Raw genomic sequence first — 23,416 nt, 5'->3', positions numbered from 1 at the left:
AGTAAGTTTTGACTTACATGAATGATTCATGTACATTTTTATTATGAGGAACATCCCCCAGTTGGCAGTGTCCATTAAATTAATAAACGTACCTGCGTATGACTGGATTGCACTGCCCAGTTAGCATCTTGGACCTCAAACCAGCGACCTTCACCCTGCCCACATCCTTACTTTCTGCAGTAGCTGCCTTCTTGTTGCCTCCACTTGGTGGCTTGAAGACCTTCTAATGAATGAAGGTCCTCGAGGCGTGTGTTTGTCTTTTAACGGCCCGGCTCTGCTCACGGAAGTGTTTGATCGGATGGGGTATGGTGCGCTCCTGTTCCCTCACAGCACCAGCAGTCACTGCTTAACCAGCTGAAGGAGGTCACCGGTACCACGGACGTCCGTCTCCTGCAGCAGGCGTTACAGGTAGGGCGACCCGAGAGTCATGGCTGCACATCCTGTCCAGTACCACAGGCTCGTCCTAAAAATCCCTTCCCCAGGTTACTCTGTCCTCCAGTCTAAATAGCATAACTCCCTATTATGGTGCATATTTTACATTCATTCTCATGATCGTTTAATATGCGTTTGTTTTCCACTAATACTGAAAACATTCTTGTCTTGGTTGATTCATTACAAGTTCATTTAAAGGCTTTATTAGCATTCTGCTCTTATGGAAATGATTAGCCTAATAACATTTACAGTACTGTGTAAAAGTCTTAGGCAGTCAAAAGAAATGTTTAAAGCCATTTATCTGAGTAGTAAGTGCACATTAATATGAGCATGTGTTCTTATGTTCTAAGATTATACACTGTTTAACATTAGAATACATGGAAATTAAGAATAGCACAATAGAAACTGGAAAAAAATATTTTGTTCTCCAAAAAGTTACTGATATCTAATTGGATAGCTAGATAAAAACTGCTTCAGTTCCCAAACCTCTCTTCAGGGGCATGTAATGTGAATTTGTTTACTTTAACCAAAAGAAGAATTTTAAATATTTTAAAAAGTAATTGAGATATTGATTAGGTCTATCAGGTGTGCTAGTGATCAAGTCAAAAAACACATGGCTGTATTGCATGGTTGCTGGGAATACTGGGGTGATTTTAGCAGAGGTTTTGAAATGGCTAAGCTAACAGACTTTGACAGGCATAGATTTACACCAACATAATCATCATTTAAACATCATTTTCTTTGACTGCGTAAGACTTTTGCACAGTACTGTGCATATGGTAAATGCACGCTCTATTGCAAGTTTATATAGGAATTCGGGCATTTTTTTGTAGTTTTGAAAGTTTAGCACATACAAGTACAAGTGACAAGTAATGAATTTCAAGGTCATTCAGATATTTTAGAAGTGGTCTAAGGCGCCTCACTTAGTGCTTTCTGTGCTTGATGATGTGGCGGCCTGTGCTGTCCCCTAGAGGCTAACATTTGCATTGCACCCCCCATTGTGTTTGTATCCTTTGGAAGTTCTGCAACGGAGATTTAGCTGGAGCGGCTGCGTTTCTCACGGAGAGCAGTGCCAAGGTCCCGGAGCAGAATGAGGGCTCTTCCCACCAGACGGCGCAGACTGGAAATGACAGACACATCAATGTGGGCAGCCAGGCAGACAGAAGTAAGTGCTTCAGGTTCCTCCTGGTCCGTGAAGGTGTGTGGTGACGGGAATTCATGAAGGGCCCTCCTGTGACACCAGTCTGTCCTGGAACTTGTTACAGACTAAATAAAAAAATCTTATTGTGAAATATGACCGCTTTTCTTTTTTTAATGAATTCTGTGAATACTTAATGCTGGGGTCTCCAACTCCGGTCCTGGAGAGCTACTGTCCAGTAGGTTTTCTATCCTACCTGGCTTCTCAGGTAAATAACAGGAACAGGTGTGGCTCACCAGAGGCCAGGTAAGATAGAAAACCTGCTGGACAGTAGCTCTCCAGGACCGGAGTTGGAGACCCCTGGCTTAGTGTAAATGGAATCGTTAAGGAGTGACAGGCATCTTTGAATGGTTATGGGCCGGATTCAGCTTTAAGGGCAAAATCAGTAAAAGTTAAAGTACTGCAGCCCTTGCAGTGGTTTTAAAGCATTACACCTATGATTTTTTCCTGTTTTTTTCCCCTTTGTTTTCTGTTGTTATTACTGTTTTCTATCCAAATGTGTCCCAGTCCACACTCAGGATTGTCAGTCGGCCTCGTCAGAGAGCCCTTGATCTTGGGAAACATACCTCCGCTGTTCCTTTCCTCTTTTTCCCCTTTTCTAATCTCTGTTCACATTTGTACTTGTATGCGGTATTTCAGGATGAACTTACGGCCTATCTGTATTTCCGGGGAGACCGGTTTCGCCTGTCGTTAATGGCCAATGGCTTAACTCCTACTTCATGTTCCTTCATAGGCACTGTGTATGGAGGATGCAGAACTTGCATAGAGCATTATCTCTGTCCCACACAGTGTCATAACAGTTTATTGGTCCAAGTTTTGTGTTTATTCTCATCGTGCCCGTCTCCCGAGCCTCAACGGGTCGGCAGTCAGAACTGGTACTTTCTTCGAGGTCTCTCCACAAAGGATGCTGCATATGATGCTTCTTTAGCTGGTGGTTAATTTTCCCCCCACATAATTTTAAGTGAAAATATAACAAAAGAAATATGTTTTAATTTTTTAAATATTTTTATGTTTCTTTAATTTCAGAGCTATGCCATATGAAGGAAATAGACTGATTGAGCAGAGTTAAACAACACGTACTGCCTGCTATCAAAACACTTCCTAATTTGTACCTCCTTCCATCCAATCATGAGTGACCAGATTACCTCTCACAAGTCAATCCTCCCTTAAATTGCGATCATCACACCTATGTGTGAGGAGTGAAGGCTAGCACGCACCCCCTCTACCGAGCGTGCTGACGACCACCCACTCTGTTTTGCCTTCAGTATTGCCGCATAAATTTGCTCAGGGGAGAATGGCTTCTCACTTGTGTGGCTGACATTAGATGTAGCTGTAGCTCGATGAGAGCAGCACGGCGATTTTACGGACCCGATGATCCAGCTTTGTGTTCTTGGGGCTTCTTTTACCTCATTTTACCCCAAACACCATTCCCGATGTGTGACCCCCCCCCCTCCCGGGAGCTCAGTTTATTATTGTTTGTCATTAATTTGTGCCTCCTGTTATCTCTTCCGTTACCATGCTAATTGTACTCTGCATGTTGCTCTGCCGGGTCTGTTTACAATATGTCTGCTGGTCCGGTACTGTTTCAGATGTTATTGATCTGACGGGAGATGACAAAGATGACCTCCAGAGAGCCATTGCTCTTAGCCTGGAGGAGTCCAGCAGGGCCTTCAGGGAGACGGGAATCACAGACGAGGAGCAGGCCATCAGCAGGTTCTCCACCGCTGTTTCAATGCTGTGTTTCAGTTAGACGCTCTCCCATGTGCATTTAAAACACCTATTTTGTCACCGTAACAAAACAAAAATTTGTATTAGTTCCTTATGAGTTTGGTATCGGAGCATCAATTCTACTTTGTTTGTTGTAGTGGAAGTGTGTTGTTCACGCCCATTTTTGGTATTCTCCTTCTCATGGATGAATACCTATATACGTACATATTTGCATGCATATTTCAGAAGGGAATTTCAGGTTTACAATAGCACATTGTACACATTCAGGCAGTCAAAAGACATTTACACATTAATAGACCATAGTAACAAATAACTGACAATAAAGGCTGATGCTGAGAAAATCTTCACCATCACTCAGTTCACAATGAGTTCTCCCATTTAAGGTCCTTCACATCTTCTTGATGGCCTTGACTTTGCTAAATCATCATTAGGAATAGCAGGTCCCTTGATAACTGCAGAGTCCTGGAAGCCAGCATCGCGGAGAACAAGGCCAACTTGCAGCAGACCGGCGAACCGGTGTGGAGCGACTCACCCAACCCCTATGAGAGGAAGAGGTGCGAGAACTACCCTGTGGGGCTGAAGAACGTGGGCAACACCTGTTGGTTCAGTGCTGTTATCCAGGTGGGTCTGCAGATCGTGCCCTAAATCATACAGCTTGGCTTTGTGTTTGAGATTTCGACTGAGAGCTCTGCATTGTGTAGTGTGTACCAAACAGTATCCATACCGCCTGCTCAAAGAACAGGTTTAATGTGCTTTCCCTCAAGTGAAACCTGTGCTGTCTAAACAAATATGTTGACAAATACATTTTAGAGCAGCGTTTCCCAATCCGGTCCAGGGGGACCCACAGACAGTCCACGTTTCTGCTCCTTCCCAGCTCCCTTCCAGTAGGGAGCAAACATGTGGACTGTTTGGCAGGGAGCTCGGAGGGAGCAAAAACGTGAACGGGCTTTTGGTTCCTGAGGACTGAATTGGGAAACACTGTTGTAGACACTCAGAGCCACAATTTCACATCATCTTGATGTTTAAGGTACTGTTTCCTTTGCATGTATAGGGTTGACAGTATCAGACAAAACACAAAGCACTTAAAATAAATAGTGTTATTGTCTCTAATGTTATGCTTTCTTGCTTTTGGTTATATTGGGTTTCTGATCGTGTACGGCATCGCTGTGAGATGCAGTGCAATGACAATGCACAATGCACAATTCAGATACAATCCACATAAGTTAAGGTGTGCTTTCACTGCAATCTCTTTAGCAATTTAATGCCAGAGGTGGCTTATTTGCAAATGGTGCATTGTGGGAAGGCAGTGTGCACAGAGGTTAGTGGCAAATAATATTTCTCCAGGTAATGTGGAGATGGGAGGGCCTGATGCAGACCCCAGAGCTCCTTGTCGGCAGAGTGGATGACTTGTTGAAATTTGTCCAGCACGGAAACCCAAGCCTGAAAATCACATGCTGTTTACAAACTCGGCGTGACTCAGTCCTTAAGCAGACATTGTGGTTTCTCTGAGCCGCGCATAAAATGTCTGTGCGCTGGTTATTTTAGTTCCCGGGTGTGATGGCCCTCCCTCTATGCCGCTCCCCAAATGTTCTGGCACATTTATCCTTCTATACAACATCTTGTTTAAATGATTCTAAATCATCTTTGCATGTTTGAAAACTGTTGAAAATCATAGCGTTTCACACGGATGCCCCTCCCCCACAGGGTAAAGTAACTTGGCCTGAATGTAGACTCCCCGTTATGGGTCCGGGGAACGGCGTGCCTTGCCATTTCCCGGACTCCTGCTGAGGACAGACAGACGGACGGGCGGGCGGACCAATGGGAGAGGAGAGTGGCTGTCGGTGGGCGGGCGGCTGGCGCTGACCCACGCCTTGCCGCAGTTGAAATGCATTAGATCACTTTCTGGCCTGCTGCTGGGGCTCGTCTGCGCACCGTGGCTTCCGAGGACTCCTGCCAACACCGACCTTTAGCCTGGGGTTAAACTCACATTCTGCTCCAGATTCCCCTGCAGCCCGGCCGCCTATGTCTTCCAGTCTGACTTCCCATGTGGCCCATGTTGTCCGAAACCGCTTTTTCTTTGCTCCTTGACTCCCTCCGCTGTTCATTCGATTTAAAATCAAACGTATCGGTCAGTTTGGCTAGAGACGGCTTTGGAGGGTGGAACATATCGTTTGTTAAACCGCCTTCGACCTTGGTGCTGAAATGCGGACGGCTGAGGAGTATAAATAAGGAAGATGTCAATGAGGAGATTTTTTTTTGTTTGTTTTGGTCTGAAATGAAACCATTGCGTGAAATTGCAAAACGTGCAATAAAAAGATGTTTAGTCACCGATAATTTCTATTTACTGTCAGTACAATAACCTTTTGTTCTTCAGTTTGACAATGTGCCATGAAACCTGCGTGTGGCCTTGAGTTTGAAATGCGTGGTACCTGGAGAATAGTCAAGTTTTAGTCATTTACAAAATACATGAAATAGAACTGAAATCTTTTCTAAAGTACTGTCTTTGAAATTGGGAAAATCCCATCTGTTCATCGCACTTTCTTAAGGATTGTGTAAGAGCATAGACTTTAAGCCAAAGCTTTCAAAGCACATGTTCGCTGTAGTACTAAGTAACTAGAATTGGTCTGTCAAAATCTTTTTGTTGAAAATCTTGTCGTCTTGGTTGAAACATCAGCTGACTGCACCCACTCTGTCTCCTCCAGTCCCTCTTTCACCTACTGGAGTTCCAGAAGTTGGTGTTGCAGTTTACCCCCCCAGCACGTGCCCATGACCTGCCCCGTAACCAGAAGGTAAGTTTCGGAACACAACGGGTCCTACACCACTGATGTCACCTAGCTTGGGTGTAACAAAGAACGGCCTACAAATAGTTAAATGGAACAATGCTCGTCTTCCAAAATGCTACTGTTACTCAATCCAGTCTTCGGTGACCCCTAGACAGTCCAATCTGCACAATTATCAGGGGACTCTAATGTTGGTTCAGCAAAGTTATGATCATCAAGAAGATCTCATGGACCATAAATGGAAAATTTCAGTATGAATTGGCTGAATGTGAATACATTCTTAGTATCAAACTGTTTATTGTCTGTTATTTATTGTTACAGTCTATTAATGTGTATAAGTCCTCTGACAGCCTCCACAAAAATGTCTTTTGACAGTCCACGCAGAAATGTAGACTGTCTGGCAGGGAGCTGAGCGGGAGCAAAAACATGGACCAACTGTGGGTTCCTGAGGAGCGGGTTGGGAAACACTGCAATATTCAAATGAAATCTTCGATTATACACCAAAGATTCAAGCTGTTAATCATATGTATGGCAGTAAAGTTAGTGTTACTGCATCCACAGAAGTGCATTTACATAGCAAGTAACATCACCGAAACAATGCCAATAATAAATATATTCAGATTTATTTAACCCAGTATAGCTGTACTACACATATTGTTCCAGAATCAGTATTTAACAAAACCATACGAATTGACAGAAGCCTGAGTTGAAGGGATTTGGTATTCCCAAGCCTAAAAATGTATCAGGCATGATGAACGTGATGGTTTAAGGAGCACCGAACGGCTTGCCCATCTTGACAGAGGGTGGGTTGTTTTTTTTCCATCGTTTAGCCTGTTTGTGACCCTTTGGAACTAGCAGAAGCTATTGACAGCTAACACATTAGCATTGAGGAGACCAGGGACATATCTCAGTGGTGGCTGTGGCCCCTCCAAGTAAATACGTGACCACCCCTGTTGCCACCCCACATCAAAATAATAAAAACCAAAGCTGAGGGAGACCCTACGTGCCGTGATGCTTCCCAGAGAAACTTTAGAATAGGTGCCGTAGTAGTATTGCTGACACTACTTTTATGAGCTTGTCAAACATGTTCGGTTCCATGCCTCCCCCATAAATATAACCGGCCACCCCAATCAAAATTTTCTGCAGGCGCCACAGGAGGTGCCTATGTCAGCCAGCCAGAAGTCAGTAGAGCTTCACCTCAGAGCTGGGAGGGGGCTGGGATCACACAAAGTAGCAGGAGGAAGCCCCCCTTTCCTTCCAAGAAACTCTTGGATTTCTGCCGTATGGTCAGCCAGCACAAATCCCACCCTTGTTCGACTCTTTTGACATCCTTATTTATTATTTTCTATCCCCGCACTGGCATCTGTATAACGTTCTCATGGATATCTTATATATTGGAATAGTATTACTGACTGAAATAGACTCAGATAACAGGAGCCAGGAGCTGTTTTGCAGTTCCCTTTCTAATGAGACTGAGAGTTGGGTCTTTATGAGGCTAACTAGACAGTACTGGACCTTTTTTAAATAAGGTGTTGTCTTGTTTGTCTGGTTCTCTGTTTACACGTTCATTTATTTTCTTGTTTTGAAAAGGCTTTCAAATAAAATCCTTCCCTATACTTGAGTTCCACTTCATTAATGGCAACAAAGCACAAACATAGCAGCTATTTGGTGTTTTTGGTATAAATGCTTTTAATTCTTGGCTCATGCATTTCTTTGTGGGCATGCAGGAACACCAGAATCTACCCTTCATGCAGGAGCTGAGAAAGCTCTTCTCCCTGATGGTTGGCTCAAAAAGGAAGTATGTAGACCCCTCCCACGCCGTGGAGATCCTGAAAGAGGCCTTCAAATCCAGCGACTCACAGCAGGTGAAACCAGTGTCTCTACCATAATAACTCTGGGAAAATTACATCAAATATGAGCATTAGCTGCATCATGCAGTATATACATGCAGTCCATCATCCATACGACACCATTAATTATGCGAATAGAGTCTTTTAATTGCATATTCAGCCTTGTTACAATGCTTTTGTCTTTGTGGGTGTTTGTCAACAGCAAGACGTGAGTGAGTTCACGCACAAATTGCTGGACTGGTTGGAAGATGCCTTCCAGATGAAAGCAGAGGAACAGAGGTGAGTTCCGGCAGTGTAATCTCATTTTGATGCTATGTTGCCACCTTCCCAACACTTAAGGTGATGATACACAGGGCAACGTTTTTGAGCACTGTTACCTAGTAATGTATCTGAAGCAACTTTACTTGGGCACTTTCCTGTTGAGAATGGGCAACAAAATTTCTGTTTGGACAGTTTTGATGTCAATGGGCAACTTTTTGAGATCTTCCAATCGGAATGCTAGCAGGCGATCATGTGACTGACTTGGAGCTTCAGCGTCCATCTTTGCGGTGTCTGTCTCCCTGGCAATAGATTTGCTTCTCTGATTGGTTGTTGCCAACTGTTTGTTGCTCAAAAAGTTGCCCTGCATATCATCACTAATACAGACCATGAGGGAGATGCCACGTCTTCTTAAATCTTAAACCAAGTCAAGGAATAACATGATACGTAAAAATCACATTACGATGTCCTTGTTCTATGCTTTGCTTAACATCTGTTTTGTTAAAGGGAAGGAGAGCAGCCTAGGAATCCGATGGTGGAGCTCTTCTATGGACGCTTCTTAGCTGTGGGTGTTCATGAAGGTAAAGATCAGGGACTCATTACTTTTTTGCCTCTGTAAAGGCCAGGGTTTCACCTTTCCCCCCCCTGGCAGTGGACCATGGACTCTGTTAATGAGATATAGCAGCTGTAATTGTGTCATGTTTAAGTTGATCACAATAAAATACTGATACCAACGTGGTAGGCATGACAAAGCTAACAGCTACACACAGCATGACTTCATGCCTGCTTAATGTATGGTGTGGTCAGCACTTCTGTGGTCCTCTCTATCAGTCATTCCTAGACTTATCTTTTTTCTTAAATGGTGTCCACAATCCGATGCGTTGAATATCCTTTCCAAACACTTAATAATTGTTTGCTTGCCTTTAGTGGGGTTTTGTACGGGGTTATTGATGCATAAGATAAATGATAATCAGTAATTGGGGCTGGATTTGACCTCTGGGTGTGTTTCCCTACAGGTAAAAAGTTTGAGAACGCCGAGATGTTTGGGCAGTACCCGCTCCAGGTTAACGGCTTCAGCAGTCTGCATGAGTGCCTGGAGGCAGCCATGAACGAAGGCGAGATCGAGTCCTTACACTCAGAAAACTCTGCCAAGTCTGGACAGGAGGTCAGATTCACAATTCAATGAGGAAGCGGGATGATTATAAAACGCAACTGTCAAATGTACTGTTTCTCATGCATTTGTATGAAAGAGTTGAAGACCTGCATTTGTATGTACAAATGTATGCAGGGAGGGGGGATTAAATAATACTGAATCTATAGGAACAGAGAGGAAGGACCTGCTGGCAATTTCCTACTAGATCCTTCCCCATGGGGATCAATAAAGTATCAATTATTATTTATTAAGCATGAGGAATGCTGCTGTTCACACCAAGCTAGACTTGTAACAACACCTGCATCATTACTCATTGTGCAACAGCAATGAAAATAAGCAGCACACTTCCAAGCCAAGCACTCAAAAAGCTGCTATTTCAAGAAATCGCAGAGCAGAATCCCGTTTTGGGGCGACACCTAACCATGTCAAACTTTTGTAGACTAATGGGGAAACCTCTGACCTTGTTTGCCCTGGTCCTGAAGGCCGAGTCGGCTCCTGACGCTGCTGGTGCTCTGCTTTCAGCACTGGTTCACCGAACTCCCACCGGTCCTGACTTTGGAGCTCTCCAGGTTTGAGTTCAACCAGGCCCTGGGAAGGCCGGAGAAGATCCACAACAAACTAGAGTTCCCCCCCTTGCTCTACGTGGACAGGTAGGTGATTCACTTGGCTCTAAGCAGTGCTGTCATCATCGGGTCACGTGACCAGGGACTTTTGCTCACGATCTGGAGACACACTAGTGAATATCTGAGGTTCAAGACTACTCTTAAAGCAAAACTGGACATCCCAAGGAAAATAAATCCTTGTGCAACGTCCTTTGCAAGTTTCGAGTTTTTCTTTTGAGTATTTTTTTTTTCTTCCTTGGCCGAAACATAACTATCTGTCTGATTTTAGGTATATGGACAAGAACAAAGAAGTCACAAGAATGAAGCGTGAGGAGATCCGGAGGCTCAAAGAGCACCTAACCCTGCTTCAGCAGCGCCTGGAGAGGTACTCTGACCTTTCCCCCTTCCCTCCAGGCATGCCGTCTACACAGACCTGTAGTGGTGCTCCTCTTCCCTTCCTCTAACTCAGTAGTTCTCAGTCCTGTTCCTGGCGACCCGAGTGCCAAAACGTTTTCGTTTCAACCCACACTGCTTTCAACCTGTTGCATTCATTATTAGTCCATTAAGGATCATCTGAGCCTGATTAATGAAAAAATTCTGGTAGGAGGGTCACCAGGAACTGGATTGAGAATCACTACTCTGACTGTCCTCCTAAATTTTTTGCATTTGGTCTTATCAGCCTCCTTCGTCTTTCACGTGTGACACAGCAAGCTTTTCGAATACCTCACCATCTGTGATTCATACTGCACACTTTGGTTACCAGACATTTTATTTATTTATTTTTTTATTTTCTTCCCTCATTATTTATTTTTCCCCGGACTCAGATATCTGAGTTATGGTTCAGGCCCCAAGAGGTGTCCTCTGGCGGACGTCTTGGAGTACACCATGGAGTTTGCCTTCAGCAAACCCGCGTGCAGTTCCCTCCTGGAAAACGCCGATGCCAACGGTGCCCCACCTGGTGGAGCAGCCAAGCCATCGCAGCCAGCTCCAAGGCACCTACCCTGTCCGCATTCATTCTGGGTTTTAAAAAAATCCATAGACAGTAATGTGCTGTTTCTATAAAAAATTGTATCCTTGCAGTGTGACAGAGCTGGATCCCGTTGTGGGCTGTGAGGCCCCGGTCAATGCCCTCCCCTCCCAGCAGAGGGCACCGGTCCACAAGCCCTTCACTCAGTCGCGTCTCCCTCCCGAAGAGCCTGCACACCCCGCACCCCGTCATATATCAGAGGAGGAGCTGAGTGTGTTGGAGAGCTGCCTGCAACGCTGGCGGAATGAGGTGGAGGGCGACATTCGTGGTATGACCCCCACCCCCACCACTTCACCTACTTTAAGACCAGTATTGGAAAAAAAAGTAGGTGATTGCATCATCCACTGTTGGTTTTGTAAACATAACTCAGTACATACACTGAATACTGTGCTCAGCGTAATTTTCTGCCCCTTATCTGGTACCCCTGGGGGGTTGTGATGAAGGCTACACATATAGCACTTTTCATATACTCATTGTCATCATTCCATACGATGCACTTTAACTTTATAACTTAGAACTACGTAACGCACATCTTTTAATCTGTTTCGAATCCGTATTATATTCAAAGTTCTATTTTAATATTTTATTTATTTCTCCTTTCTGTTTCCTTTCATATCCTTTGTAACAGTTGCACAGTCAAAAGAGTGGTTCAGGATACATTTCACCCCATGATGTACCTGCATGACTATGCATGTGACAATTAAAGAATCTTGAATCTTGAATATACCCTCAAAAGAAACTCAGTAGAGTATTTAGAGTGGCCCCCGGTACAGTACACAGTAGCCCTGAAATTAATTTATATCACTGACAACCTGCAACACACGTGTTCTAGTTGAATAAAATAGGGCACATTTATTCTGTTCATAGACAATTGATAACGTGTAATACCTGGTGATACCAATGTGGGGCAGAATAGGCCTCTTAGAGCACGGCACTGTTGATACAGTGGTGGGGGGGGGTGGTTGTGACTAAGTTACGTAGTTGTTTTTATACGACATGAAGGGTAGGTTCTGGCTTGGCTCTCTGTTGCATCAGAAGTGCGGCCGATTGCATTGGATGTCAGACACTTAGTTTCTGTTCGAGTCCCCTGAGGCCTACAGGAAGAGAGGCGTAAGACACTGGCCCTCCGCTTGTCCTTCACACTTAGGTCAGTCTCTCTCTCCTTCATTTTTTAATTTTTTTTTTCTCTTCTCGCTCAGACTTGCAGAGGAGCATCGCAAAGATACAGAGAACCACAGAGCTCATGTACTCCGAAAAAGCCATGATGCAAGTGAGTGCCATTGATGGCAGCCTGTGCTGCCCCCTTGAAGCCAAACCCTGCTCTTTGTGAACTTGCTGAGGTTGTCTGCCAGTAGGGGATGAAGCCATTCAAGATGGTGGCTGCCGCTCAAAGCACATAACCCCAACCCCTCTAGTAAAATATCCAGCTGTACGGATGTAAACTCTGGTAAATGCGTCAGCAGCAGCTACGGAAGATCACACCCTTCACGGAACCTTTAGGAGTCGCCCAAGTTGTCCCATATGATGTGCCTGGTGAGGGACAGAGCTTTACCCAGCATTCCTTGTGCCCGCAGGTTCCATACCGGCTGCATGCGGTGCTGGTCCACGAGGGCCAGGCCAACGCCGGCCACTATTGGGCATACATCTATAGCTCGCGACATCGGTGCTGGATGAAATACAATGACGTCTCAGTCACTGAATCCTCCTGGGAGGAGTTGATGCGGGATTCTTTCGGAGGCTACCGCAACACCAGTGCCTACTGCCTGATGTACATCAACGACAAGAAGCCCTTCCTAATAGAAGGTGAGGCAAAGCCCAAGTGGCATTGCCCAAGTGGCATCGCCCAAGCAGGAGTTAGGGTTAGCGTTAGCAGCATTTTACCGTAACTAAAAATGAATTTATTCGTATAAATGGAGGTATCAACTTGACCAGTCCAATGACTGTTTTCCAAGTTAACGGAAATCAGGCTGCTGCTGTTCGTTGACACTGAAGGGAGTCCTCGTCTCCTCCTAGAGGATTCTGACGAGGTGACGGATCAGCCGTTGATCGGGCTGGACAAGCTACCGGCGGACTTGAGGGCTTATGTAAAGGAGGACAACCGGCTGTTTGAGGAGGAGCTGCGGCAGTGGGACGCGCTGCAGGAGAAGCGGAAGGCCAGAGCAGTTGTTCCAGCCTCAGTGATGGGCCCCTCCAGGCCCAGGAAAGTGGAATCCAGCCCTTCTGCAGGTGAGTCTCTAATGGCGCTTTTCCACTGGCATATAAGAACCAGGCTGTGCCCGAGCCATACCGCGAAGAGACACTAGTTACAGCACGATTTCAGCTCTCTTCGGTTTTCCACCGCGGAAGAATCGGTAAAGGCATTGCAGGGTTTGGAGAGCGACTGGGATGTAAAACCGTGCACAAAAACCTGTGCGCATGGTGTGCATCATAATTTTCTATGTGCAAATTTGCATTAGCACATCTATGAGAATCGCCATGTTATGTTAGCATTTAACGCTAGCAGAATTAGAATTCGCTTGCATAAATCTGCATTGCGAATCTATTCCATCCAGCCATTCTATAGTACTTTTCAAAGTAGGAGGTTATCGGGAATGCATCGATACGTCGCAATGTGCGATACTACTAATCCGTGCATATCGACGCAGATCACTGGTTCTTTCTTATGTCCATGCATTTCGATCAGTCAGATGGTGGTGATGCAACCAACTCGGTTTGCTCACGTTTTCAGCCTTGGTAGTAAGGAGGACCGTGTCAGCATGGGTACGATTTGGGTTCGGCTCGCGTAGTTTACAATGGAAAACCATCTGCAGTTCGGTTTGGGTATGGCTCGGTTCTTGTTGGCAGTGCAGATGAGCTGTAAGTCTGTAGCTCACCTTCTAGTCCAAAGTAAGGTGGAACTAAATGCTAATTCAGTATGAAGGGCAGGTGGGCAGATGTCAATGTTAGTGTTGAAAATCACTCATTCGGAGAGAAGCAGGAAATAATTGGATTACTAAGGTCTGTGAGCTGTGAGTGATGTTTCAGTCCAAGAAACGTGAGTGGCTGTATATTTATGCCCCCTCCCATGACGCTGTAGCTGGAAAACCCTTCAGCTTTATGCTATTGGCCTTGGACTGGTCTGTTGTTTCTGGAGTCCTGCTCAAAGTCACTTCAGGGGCCACCCTCAGATGTGGGGGCCACCCTGCCCACCCTCAGATGTTTCAAAAACTTAAATAAGTAGCTAGCGAGCAGAGTCAGAAGATCGCCGCTAGCTAGCTTTAGCATCTCCTAAGTAAGAAACCTCAGGGGCCCCCACGCAAATGTGCTGTCTGAGTGGCGGTAAACACCACTGTTGTGATGGGTGTCTGGATAGTATGGCAGAAGCGCTTGAAGTGAGTGGATCGAGTCAGTATTACTAAAAATGAGTTACCTATATAATCCTTATATAAACCTTTTCCTTGATCAATGAGATCCTGTCTGTGTTGGGGCAGAGAGTGTGTGGTATGTCCTTGTCTGAGGAATGTTGCCTATGGGTCATTCTGAGATGTCCCCCCCCCCCAGCCCCTCAGCAGTACATGGAACAGCTGTCTTCTCTGTACACCTGCGAGCACCTGAAGACAGACACAGAGAGGGTTATCTCCCAGGCCGCAGCCGAGCAGGACGACAGCAGCCCAGAGGCCGTGCTGAACGCAGTAAGATCCCCACGTCCTGCTTCCTAACCCTAACCCTAACCCTAACCCTCACTCGTGCATCTCAAGTGCAGGCAACCACATGTCTCAATCCTGACACGCCATGCTCTTACTTTTACTTCCTGGCTTCAACCACATCGCCTGTGGTGTAATATGAAATCAGATCAGCAATGATTTCACTTTCGGGTTTCCCCATCTGTTATTCAATTTAGCAATTTTCTTTTTTTCCTCTTTTTCTAGTTTTCAAATATCAGATCTATGACTGTCCCAGTTTGAACTCGCATGGGGCGATTCATATTTTTTTGCACAATTCACTTTTTTTTTTTTGGTTATTGTTATATGACCTTCACATATATATATATATATATATATATATATATATATATATATATATATATATATATATATATATATATATATATATATATATATATATATATATATATATACACTCACCTAAAGGATTATTAGGAACACCTGTTCAATTTCTCATTAATCCAATTATCTAATCAACCAATCACATGGCAGTTGCTTCAATGCATTTAGGGGTGTGGTCCTGGTCAAGACAATCTCCTGAACTCCAAACTGAATGTCAGAATGGGAAAGAAAGGTGATTTAAGCAATTTTGAGCGTGGCATGGTTGTTGGTGCCAGACGGGCTGGTCTGAGTATTTCACTATCTGCTCAGTTACTGGGATTTTCACGCACAACCATTTCTAGGGTTTACAAAGAATGGTGTGCAAAGGGAAAAACATCCAGTATGCGGCAGTCCTGTGGGCGAAAATGCCTTGTTGATGCTAGAGGTCAGAGGAGAATGGGCCGACTGATTCAAGCTGATAGAAGAGAAACTTTGACTGAAATAACCACTCGTTACAACCGAGGTATGCAGCAAAGCATTTGTGAAGCCACAACATGCACAACCTTGAGGTGGATGGGCTACAACAGCAGAAGACCCCACCGGGTACCACTCATCTCCACTACAAATAGGAAAAAGAGGCTACAATTTGCACGAGCTCACCAAAATCGGACAGTTGAAGACTGGAAAAATGTTGCCTGGTCTGATGAGTCTCGATTTCTGTTGAGACATTCAAATGGTAGAGTCAGAATTTGGCGTAAACAGAATGAGAACATTGATCCATCATGCCTTGTTACCACTGTGCAGGCTGGTGGTGGTGGTGTAATGGTGTGGGGGATGTTTTCTTGGCACACTTTAGGCCCCTTAGTGCCAATTGGGCATCGTTTAAATGCCACGGCCTACCTGAGCATTGTTTCTGACCATGTCCATCCCTTTATGACCACCATGTACCCATCCTCTGATGGCTACTTCCAGCAGGATAATGCACCATGTCACAAAGCTCGAATCATTTCAAATTGTTTTCTTGAACATGACAATGAGTTCACTGTACTAAAATGGCCCCCACAGTCACCAGATCTCAACCCAATAGAGCATCTTTGGGATGTGGTGGAACGGGAGCTTCGTGCCCTGGATGTGCATCCCACAAATCTCCATCAACTGCAAGATGCTATCCTATCAATATGGGCCAACATTTCTAAAGAATGCTTTCAGCACCTTGTTGAATCAATGCCACGTAGAATTAAGGCAGTTCTGAAGGCGAAAGGGGGTCAAACACCGTATTAGTATGGTGTTCCTAATAATCCTTTAGGTGAGTGTATTTTCCAGTTTTGTTTTTCTGCGAATGGATTTTCAAACGGATTTCAGTAAATGCATCTAGCGGTTGTAGCGTCACATCTTCGGCATTTTAAATGGCCGATGAAGCGAGCCGGCGAGGCTGGTAACACGGCCAATTTAAAGTGTAATTCCTGTGATGTAACCCTGGCAAAATCACACGTTTCAAAAAGGTTGACGGGGTACCGTTACAGTCACGGTCGGCTTCAGCGGCCTCCTCTGGGATTATGGATTAAGAAAGAAGCCATGCAGGAAGTCGGAGTCATTTATTTTGAAACTCAAACCTGTTTTCCTTTCCATGCCTGCTCTTCTGTTTCTCTCTCCTTTTCTCGTCTAGCTTACTGGTGAAAGCGCGCCCTCATACCCTCAGCCAGAAGCACTGGCAGAGCTGGCCCTTAAGATGGTCGCCTCGCTGACCTTTGCTCCTCAGCCTTTGGTCGAGGACTCCACTCCCCAACGTGTGGTTGACTTACCTAAAGTCCCAGTATCCATTGATCAATTTGAGGTCAAGAGGCGGTGCGGTGCATTAATTCCTATTCCAAATGTGCTCAGCAAACAAGCAGTCGTCAACTGTCCTATTCAGGAAGTGGTCACCAGGTCCTTACCTGTTGCTTCTCAGCCAATGGCCAAGGGGTACACCCCTGCACCCTTTACTACCCAACCTGTGATAGACAGGCCTGTAAGCCAGCCCTTTACTGATGAGCTTATTGCTGTTGGATCACCTGGCCTACCTCCTGGTGTTCAGCTTATGGTAGAGATATCCGCTGCCCCGACCCCTGATGTTCAGCTTGTGGTAGAGATGCCTGCTGTCCCGCCCACTGATTCTCAATCAACTATAGAGGTTTCTGCTGCTCCTTCCTCCGATTTTCAACCTACAGTAGAGTCATCCACTCCCTCGCCCTTTGAATCTCCGCCAATGATACCAGTGTCCACTGCCTTGTGCCCTAATGCTCAACCAACAGTAGAGATGTCTGCTGTCCCATCACCTGACCTTCAACCAGCAGTAGAAATGTCTGCTGTCCCAACCACCAATGCTCAGCCTGCACCAGAGCTGTCTACTTCCCCACCTCCTGATGCACAACCTATAGTAGAGATGTCCTCTGTTCCGTCCCCTGATTCTCAACCAATGGTGAAGGTGCCCACTGTCCCACCCCCTGATTCTCAACCAATGGTGGAGGTGCACGCTACTCCGCCCCCTGAGGCTCAACTTACAATAGGGGTGTCTGCTGCTCCGCCCCCTAATGCTCAACCAACAGTAGCAGTTTCAGCCCTACCTCCTACTTTGGTGGATGGATCCATTATCCCGCCCCCTACAAAGGTGACTGGATTATGTCACCCACCCCCTGATTCTGACCCTGTAGTGGATGGAACCACAGGTCTTCCTGAGCAACGTCGGGTCAAGGTGGCCACCCACCACAAGGGGCCGTGTGTCTCACGATTGCCAGCGGGCGGGTATGATGACGAGGTAGTGTGCTGAACTCAGCATATGCTCCTTGATGTCCTCAATTTTAGTTTCATATAAGCAAAGCATGCGTGTGTGTTGGTGGGGGGTGGGGGGGGGTGGGTGGGGCGGCTTGTGTACTGCTGGCATGGTTCTGAAATAGATGCCTCTAGTGAAGATGAATGCCTAGTTCTACCCTACCTGAACATTATAGAAGTGTCTCTAAGTTTACGCTTGTTTGATGCTTGATTCTTAGTAGCTAAAAAAATAGCTACCACTTGTAGTGTTTATATGCATTCAAAACATTCTGCTCTTACTCTGAAGAAATAAATTTGAAGTTTTTACTTTTTTTAAGTGTCTTAAAAAGAATTGTATTATTGAATTTATCCTCATGTCTTCGATGATCTCCAGATTCATTCTACTATAGATTTTCTTTGATTGGACACCTATGAAGAACTTCTGTTTTGAGGAATTAGATGTACAAATCCAGTTATTGAATGCTTTAGGTGTTTGTGCTTATGAAGCTCTGTGTGCCCACCTGTGCTAAATCCATGTTGAATGGCCTGAATTCCTGGATGTCTTAAGCAACTTAATTTCGTGACTTCATGGCAAATTTCACCCTGAGAACTACTTGAAGGCAGCAATTTTGTGTAATTAAGGGGCAACCTGATAATGTATTATTTACCGTGCGTGTCATACTGGAACTCCTATTCGCATGTAGCAATCATTTGGCAATCCAGTAAAGTGTGCTTCTCAAGTGCTGCATGACGGAATGCGATCCCTCTATACTTTTTTGCTCGTTGGTTTGAGGATTGTGCAAGTTCCCATATGGCACCTGCAGTAGCTAACCTCCTTTCCATCTAATGTAAAATGGTTCCATCATCGGCCCAGGAGATTCTGACCCCAAGTATGCAGGGAATAATCCTGGCCATTGGCAGGGCACGGAGCGTGTACGAGAAATATGGCCCGGAGGCAGCCTTCTTCAAGGTACCTCCTATTCCCAGCTTGTTCCTCCAGCATGCTTTCAAACACACATTCCCTCCTTTTTCCAAAAACATTGCGCATTCTAGCAAGCTGTCCTGTGCTGGTTACTCTTTGTCCTGTGGATTTAGTCAAAGTTGATATTTTTGAAAAGCGAGTTCTCTCCTTAAAAGTAATTTGGTAATTACCGTCCTGGTGTTAGTGCTTTTGAACTGTTTTCAGTGTCCTCTTAATTATGATTCAGGTCAGCCGTGAGCTTTGGTGCAGACAGCGGTGCTACTGGAGATTTTGGGCCCATGAAAGCGTATCATTTTGGGCCCTCAACCCAGACCAATTTGATTATGTTTGAAATTTTTCACGGCCCCTGCCAGTCAGGAGCCCTTGGAATCATCCTAACTGTCACCCAATATTGAATATTAAACAATATTGAATGATTACTTACGACTTGCACAGTACTCTAGTTGGAACATCTTAAGCATTAAAGGGCTTGGAAGTGAGTTGCAAGTAGCTCCAATAAGACACTAATTAGTAACAGCTGTATAACTATGTTATTGCAAAACAGACTTGATTCTTTGTATTGGTGCTGGCATATTTTTTTGTTGTTGTTATTCCATAGCCCTGTGGATAGGTGGCACTGTTTAGCCATTGTCAGAGAACCTTTCCCAAATAAAGGAGCACCTGAGACTGGTTAGCCACTGGCTGGGTGACGTCTGGGAAGGCTGACTGTTCTGTCTCCCTCTGCCCCCCGTTCTGTTACCTCGCAGGCCATCAAAGCGGAGTACGCCCGTCTGCTCCATCTGGCCTGGGAGGTCACCCAACCCGAACATGACCTTCGGATACAGTACGTCATGGTCTACCTCATCCAGAACCAGGCACCTAAGAAGATCCTGGAGAGGACTCTTCTCACGCAGTTTACTGACCCCAGCTTGGCCTACGATGAGCGGTACGTGTAACGCCCCCCCCCCCAGCCAACACTACCGTGTTGGTATGGTGGTCAACATTTGCTTATTTGTTAGAATATGAAATGTTTTGGTTCTTTTTTTTGTTTTCCTCCCCAGATGTAAGAACATTATGAAAGTTGCACGTGCAAAGCTAGATCTTATAAGGCCGGATGAAGTAAATATGGAACAATATGAGGTCAGAATTGCTGTAGTTTTCAGCTTCTCCAAGCCAGTTCCTTTGAACATTTTATTTATTTTTGTTTGTTTTTGCTCGTTGCCGAAACATCAACTGGCGCAAAGTGTTCCCCCCTTCAGACTAATGGGAACATTTCTTAAAATGGAAAACTTGGCATTTGCGGGCATTCTTCAGACGCATTGCGTCGAAGTGGACGAAAGGTTAACTAATCTTATTGGAATGTCTTTGCCTGAGTTTGAGAATGCCAAGGATGTTTATCTTTTGTACCCTCTATTCGCTGAGAGTCACCTCTTCGCTGCAATGATTTGCTATGGGTCCAGTATGATAATGCATTACCAGCAAACAGACCTAGTTTCCTCAGTAGGTACCATACGGTACCATTACATGACTAGTTACCTCCATGCTGGTAGACAGTGGAGTTACGGAAGTGGAAGTGAAAAAAAATTGTTGATTTAAAAAATTTAATTTTATTAGCAGTCTCTGACACATTCCCTCTTGATCTACCTTGTTGGAGATTTGTCCCAGTTGTGATTGCCTGATAATGGCTAATATATTTTCAGATTTGGCATCAGGAGTATAGGAACTTTAGGGAGACCACAATCTTCCTGATGATTGGTCTGGAACTGGTCCAGAAGAGAAGGTGAGACGGCACCTCCTTTCCCATACTGCCCCACCCCCACCACTGTCTGGTTTGTGTGCCAAGCCTTTCACATTTAGAGGGCAAAAGGAAAGTTGCTGTCCCTGGACATCAAGGGGGGTTGAAAATGTCTGAAACCCTAATTAAATAAGGGCTCAATCTTGACTTGATTTAGTTTAATTCAGTTCTGCTGTCATTTGAGTGCCTATAGAGGGCAGCAAAGTTCCAAAATTCATCCCGATTCACAAACCTATTGAATGCTTGTTAAGAAAGCAGATATTTGTAAAACGTCCAGGTAATTTCTTTTATGGCCAATCTCATTTTCCTGAATGTGTGGCAGCCAACATTTTACTGCCTAATTCATACTTAACACACATTTTACACAGTTCTTGGGCCTGGAGGCGCTCAGCCCAGTGAGTGTTGGTGGGTTTGTAAATCGTCTCAAGCCAGGAAGTCAAGGAATTGTCATCTACCTGAACAACGTTAAGTTTAATTAGGTAATTCAGGGCTGAAGTGGAACTATTTCCAGTCTTGTAGGGTCAGGAATATATGCTCATATTTAAACCTTAATGTTTACCTAAAAGTAAGAACGTTTAAATACTGGTCATCCATCCATCCATCCATCCATTGTAAAGGCTTTGCCTTTTTGTCTATTTGTATTGTTTATTTTTGAGTATTACTTTAAAATTAATTCACCTCTCTCCTGCTTTTACTGGTCAGGATCACCCAGAGAGCACCTTTTAATCTGCGTATAAAACACTGCCCTGAAAATATATACTCATTAATCAAGTATATCAATAAATGCAGTCATCGTCACCTTCATTAACAATAATAGGCTGCAGATTTTAAAGACCTAGTACTTTGACTTAAAAGGCACATTTATGAACATTTCAGTGAGCACGGTTGTTCAACTGGTGGGTCGTAACCCAAAACTTATTTGTGGGACCATTTTCATTGGGTCGTAGAGAGTGTGGTTGAAGAAAAAATTGTTGTACTTCATTATTGTTTTCTAGCTGTACATGAAGGCATTCTGCTAAGGTTACTGCAGTATGCTGAATTTACTTTTACTGCACTATTTTGTTGTGGAATACATTTGGCAATAATGTTTAAGATTTGGTTTGTGGCTTAATGACTAAGGGAAAATGAGTCCTGAGTCTAAACCAGTTGATTATCATTGACATACAGCATTTCAGGTAGATAGGTAGGTAGACGGATAGAAATTAATACATTAGTGCAGATTGTCAGATGTAAATGACAGCTAAGCGTTTACATGTAAAGGTAAAAATGAACATTTATTTTTGGTGATTTTCCCCCAACAGCTATGTGGAGGCGTTGCCGTACCTGATCTACTCCTATCAGCGCAACAAAGCGTTGCTCTCCAAGGGCCCTTACCGAGGGCATGATGCGGAGCTGATTGCCCATCACAGGAGAGCGTGTCTGCTCGTGAGTTAACCGGGGTTCTTCTGGGCTGCGCTCGGCGCTACGAGTTACGCCAGAGTCTTGGTCACCAGCCAAGACGGCCGCATTTATGCAGCGTCTGGAACTAGTGCTTACCGTTACTGCCAAGATATATCGCCCCATTTTAATTCAATTAGACAGGATCTGTGAAGGGTTTACTGTGTAATGAAACAATATGAAACTCTATGTATCTTGCAGTCTTTTTTTTTTTTTTTTGGTCTAAAATATAGGCCCTACTATCCTGGCCTGAATTACAAAACCAAAAACAGCAAGGATGTCCTTAAGTCTGTGTATTTTTTGCAACAGGTTTTAAAAAACACGCTTAAGTTATGACAGGTTCATTTAACTTAAAATATAGGACTCGAAAAATACCAAAAAATTAATGGACGCATATTTAATTTTTTTTGCTATACTTCCATAAACTGTCCAGTGTCTTTGTTCGGAAAGCGGCCGTGTTTCTGGCTGCACCGTGACCGAACCCTATTGTGTTCCAAACTGAGTCTGCAACTCGGAGGAGGAAGCTGGCGAGGAGTGAATGTAAACAGGGTGCAGCCGCTGTCCCGGCCTGACCCTCCGATGTCAGAAACAGGCCTTTTGATTGGATCCAAGAATTCTGATTGCTTTTATTCCGTGATATTCACTTCTGTGTTTTGTCTTCAAGGAAATCTAGCTTACCCTTATGCAACGTACCGTGATGGTTTATTATGAAAGCCAAAAAGACCATAACTGTAACAAAATACTGATGGAGACAGATTAAAAAATGGATGTGAAGTTGGAGATCCAAAACAGCGATATGCGCAGATAATCTCCTATAAATAAATATGGCTTAATAAATTAAACGTATCCTGTAACCGAAGCAGCCTTTTAAAGTGTTTCGAGCACGTGGTGTATTTTCTCAATTCTAAGCATAGCTGAGGCATCCAGTAGGCCCGTTCAGTTTCAGGAGGTTTGCTGCTCTGTTGGAGTGGTCGGCCGTCCGTGACGGGCATGAGCTCGTGCTCCACAGAAGCTGAATGAGCAGGCGGCAGCCCTTTTCGAGTATGGAGAGGAGCCGGAGGTGAGCGACGGCCTGAACATCATGAACCAGCTCGTGGTGCCTGGCCTGCCCCTGCTGCTGACTGACGGGGATAAGGAGAAGGATGTGGCCGCCGTGGAGGACATCAGGAACCGCTGGTGTTCCTACCTGGGCCGGGAGATGGACCGTAAGTCACGGCTGGTCCTTGTTCCCATTGGCAATACATCGGGTGTTTGCCATGCTGGGCATAAACCCTGTCCTCTGTTTGTCCGTTTCACTTTGATAAATCTGTTTCAAATCCAGTACTTCTTCAAAGCACATTTTTTGGAAAATAGCTAACACCAAGTGATGTTCATTGCTCCATA

At 44.8% G+C, this 23,416-nt stretch overlaps 1 protein-coding gene across 3 annotated transcripts in view; it reads left to right on the top strand.

The window, feature by feature from the left end:
* LOC111856401 (ubiquitin carboxyl-terminal hydrolase 25-like) overlaps positions 1 to 23,416 on the top strand; it is a 102,943-nt gene that overhangs the window by 2,231 nt on the left and 77,296 nt on the right. Inside the window, exons 2-25 of one of the 3 annotated variants that reach the window (XM_023836329.2) lie at positions 331 to 408; positions 1,453 to 1,597; positions 3,220 to 3,343; positions 3,817 to 3,979; positions 6,061 to 6,147; positions 7,866 to 8,003; positions 8,191 to 8,267; positions 8,754 to 8,827; positions 9,263 to 9,411; positions 9,922 to 10,049; positions 10,291 to 10,386; positions 10,826 to 10,993; positions 11,082 to 11,296; positions 12,228 to 12,298; positions 12,603 to 12,831; positions 13,042 to 13,254; positions 14,569 to 14,699; positions 16,720 to 17,847; positions 18,715 to 18,810; positions 19,569 to 19,747; positions 19,863 to 19,941; positions 20,502 to 20,581; positions 21,898 to 22,021; positions 23,043 to 23,238. In XM_023836329.2, coding sequence (XP_023692097.1) covers positions 331 to 408; positions 1,453 to 1,597; positions 3,220 to 3,343; positions 3,817 to 3,979; positions 6,061 to 6,147; positions 7,866 to 8,003; positions 8,191 to 8,267; positions 8,754 to 8,827; positions 9,263 to 9,411; positions 9,922 to 10,049; positions 10,291 to 10,386; positions 10,826 to 10,993; positions 11,082 to 11,296; positions 12,228 to 12,298; positions 12,603 to 12,831; positions 13,042 to 13,254; positions 14,569 to 14,699; positions 16,720 to 17,847; positions 18,715 to 18,810; positions 19,569 to 19,747; positions 19,863 to 19,941; positions 20,502 to 20,581; positions 21,898 to 22,021; positions 23,043 to 23,238 — 4,168 coding nt within the window. Of the gene's footprint in view, positions 1 to 330; positions 409 to 1,452; positions 1,598 to 3,219; positions 3,344 to 3,816; positions 3,980 to 6,060; positions 6,148 to 7,865; positions 8,004 to 8,190; positions 8,268 to 8,753; positions 8,828 to 9,262; positions 9,412 to 9,921; positions 10,050 to 10,290; positions 10,387 to 10,825; positions 10,994 to 11,081; positions 11,297 to 12,227; positions 12,299 to 12,602; positions 12,832 to 13,041; positions 13,255 to 14,568; positions 14,700 to 16,719; positions 17,848 to 18,714; positions 18,811 to 19,568; positions 19,748 to 19,862; positions 19,942 to 20,501; positions 20,582 to 21,897; positions 22,022 to 23,042; positions 23,239 to 23,416 lie in introns of those variants that run through there. The other 2 variants (XM_023836333.2, XM_072701368.1) reach the window with 2 other exon arrangements.

The sequence above is a fragment of the Paramormyrops kingsleyae genome, chromosome 17 (genome assembly GCF_048594095.1).
Source record: "Paramormyrops kingsleyae isolate MSU_618 chromosome 17, PKINGS_0.4, whole genome shotgun sequence".
In the NCBI taxonomy this organism is placed as follows: domain Eukaryota; kingdom Metazoa; phylum Chordata; class Actinopteri; order Osteoglossiformes; family Mormyridae; genus Paramormyrops; species Paramormyrops kingsleyae.
Note: the sequence above shows the minus strand (reverse complement) of the source record. Positions and strands in the feature narration are given on the sequence as shown.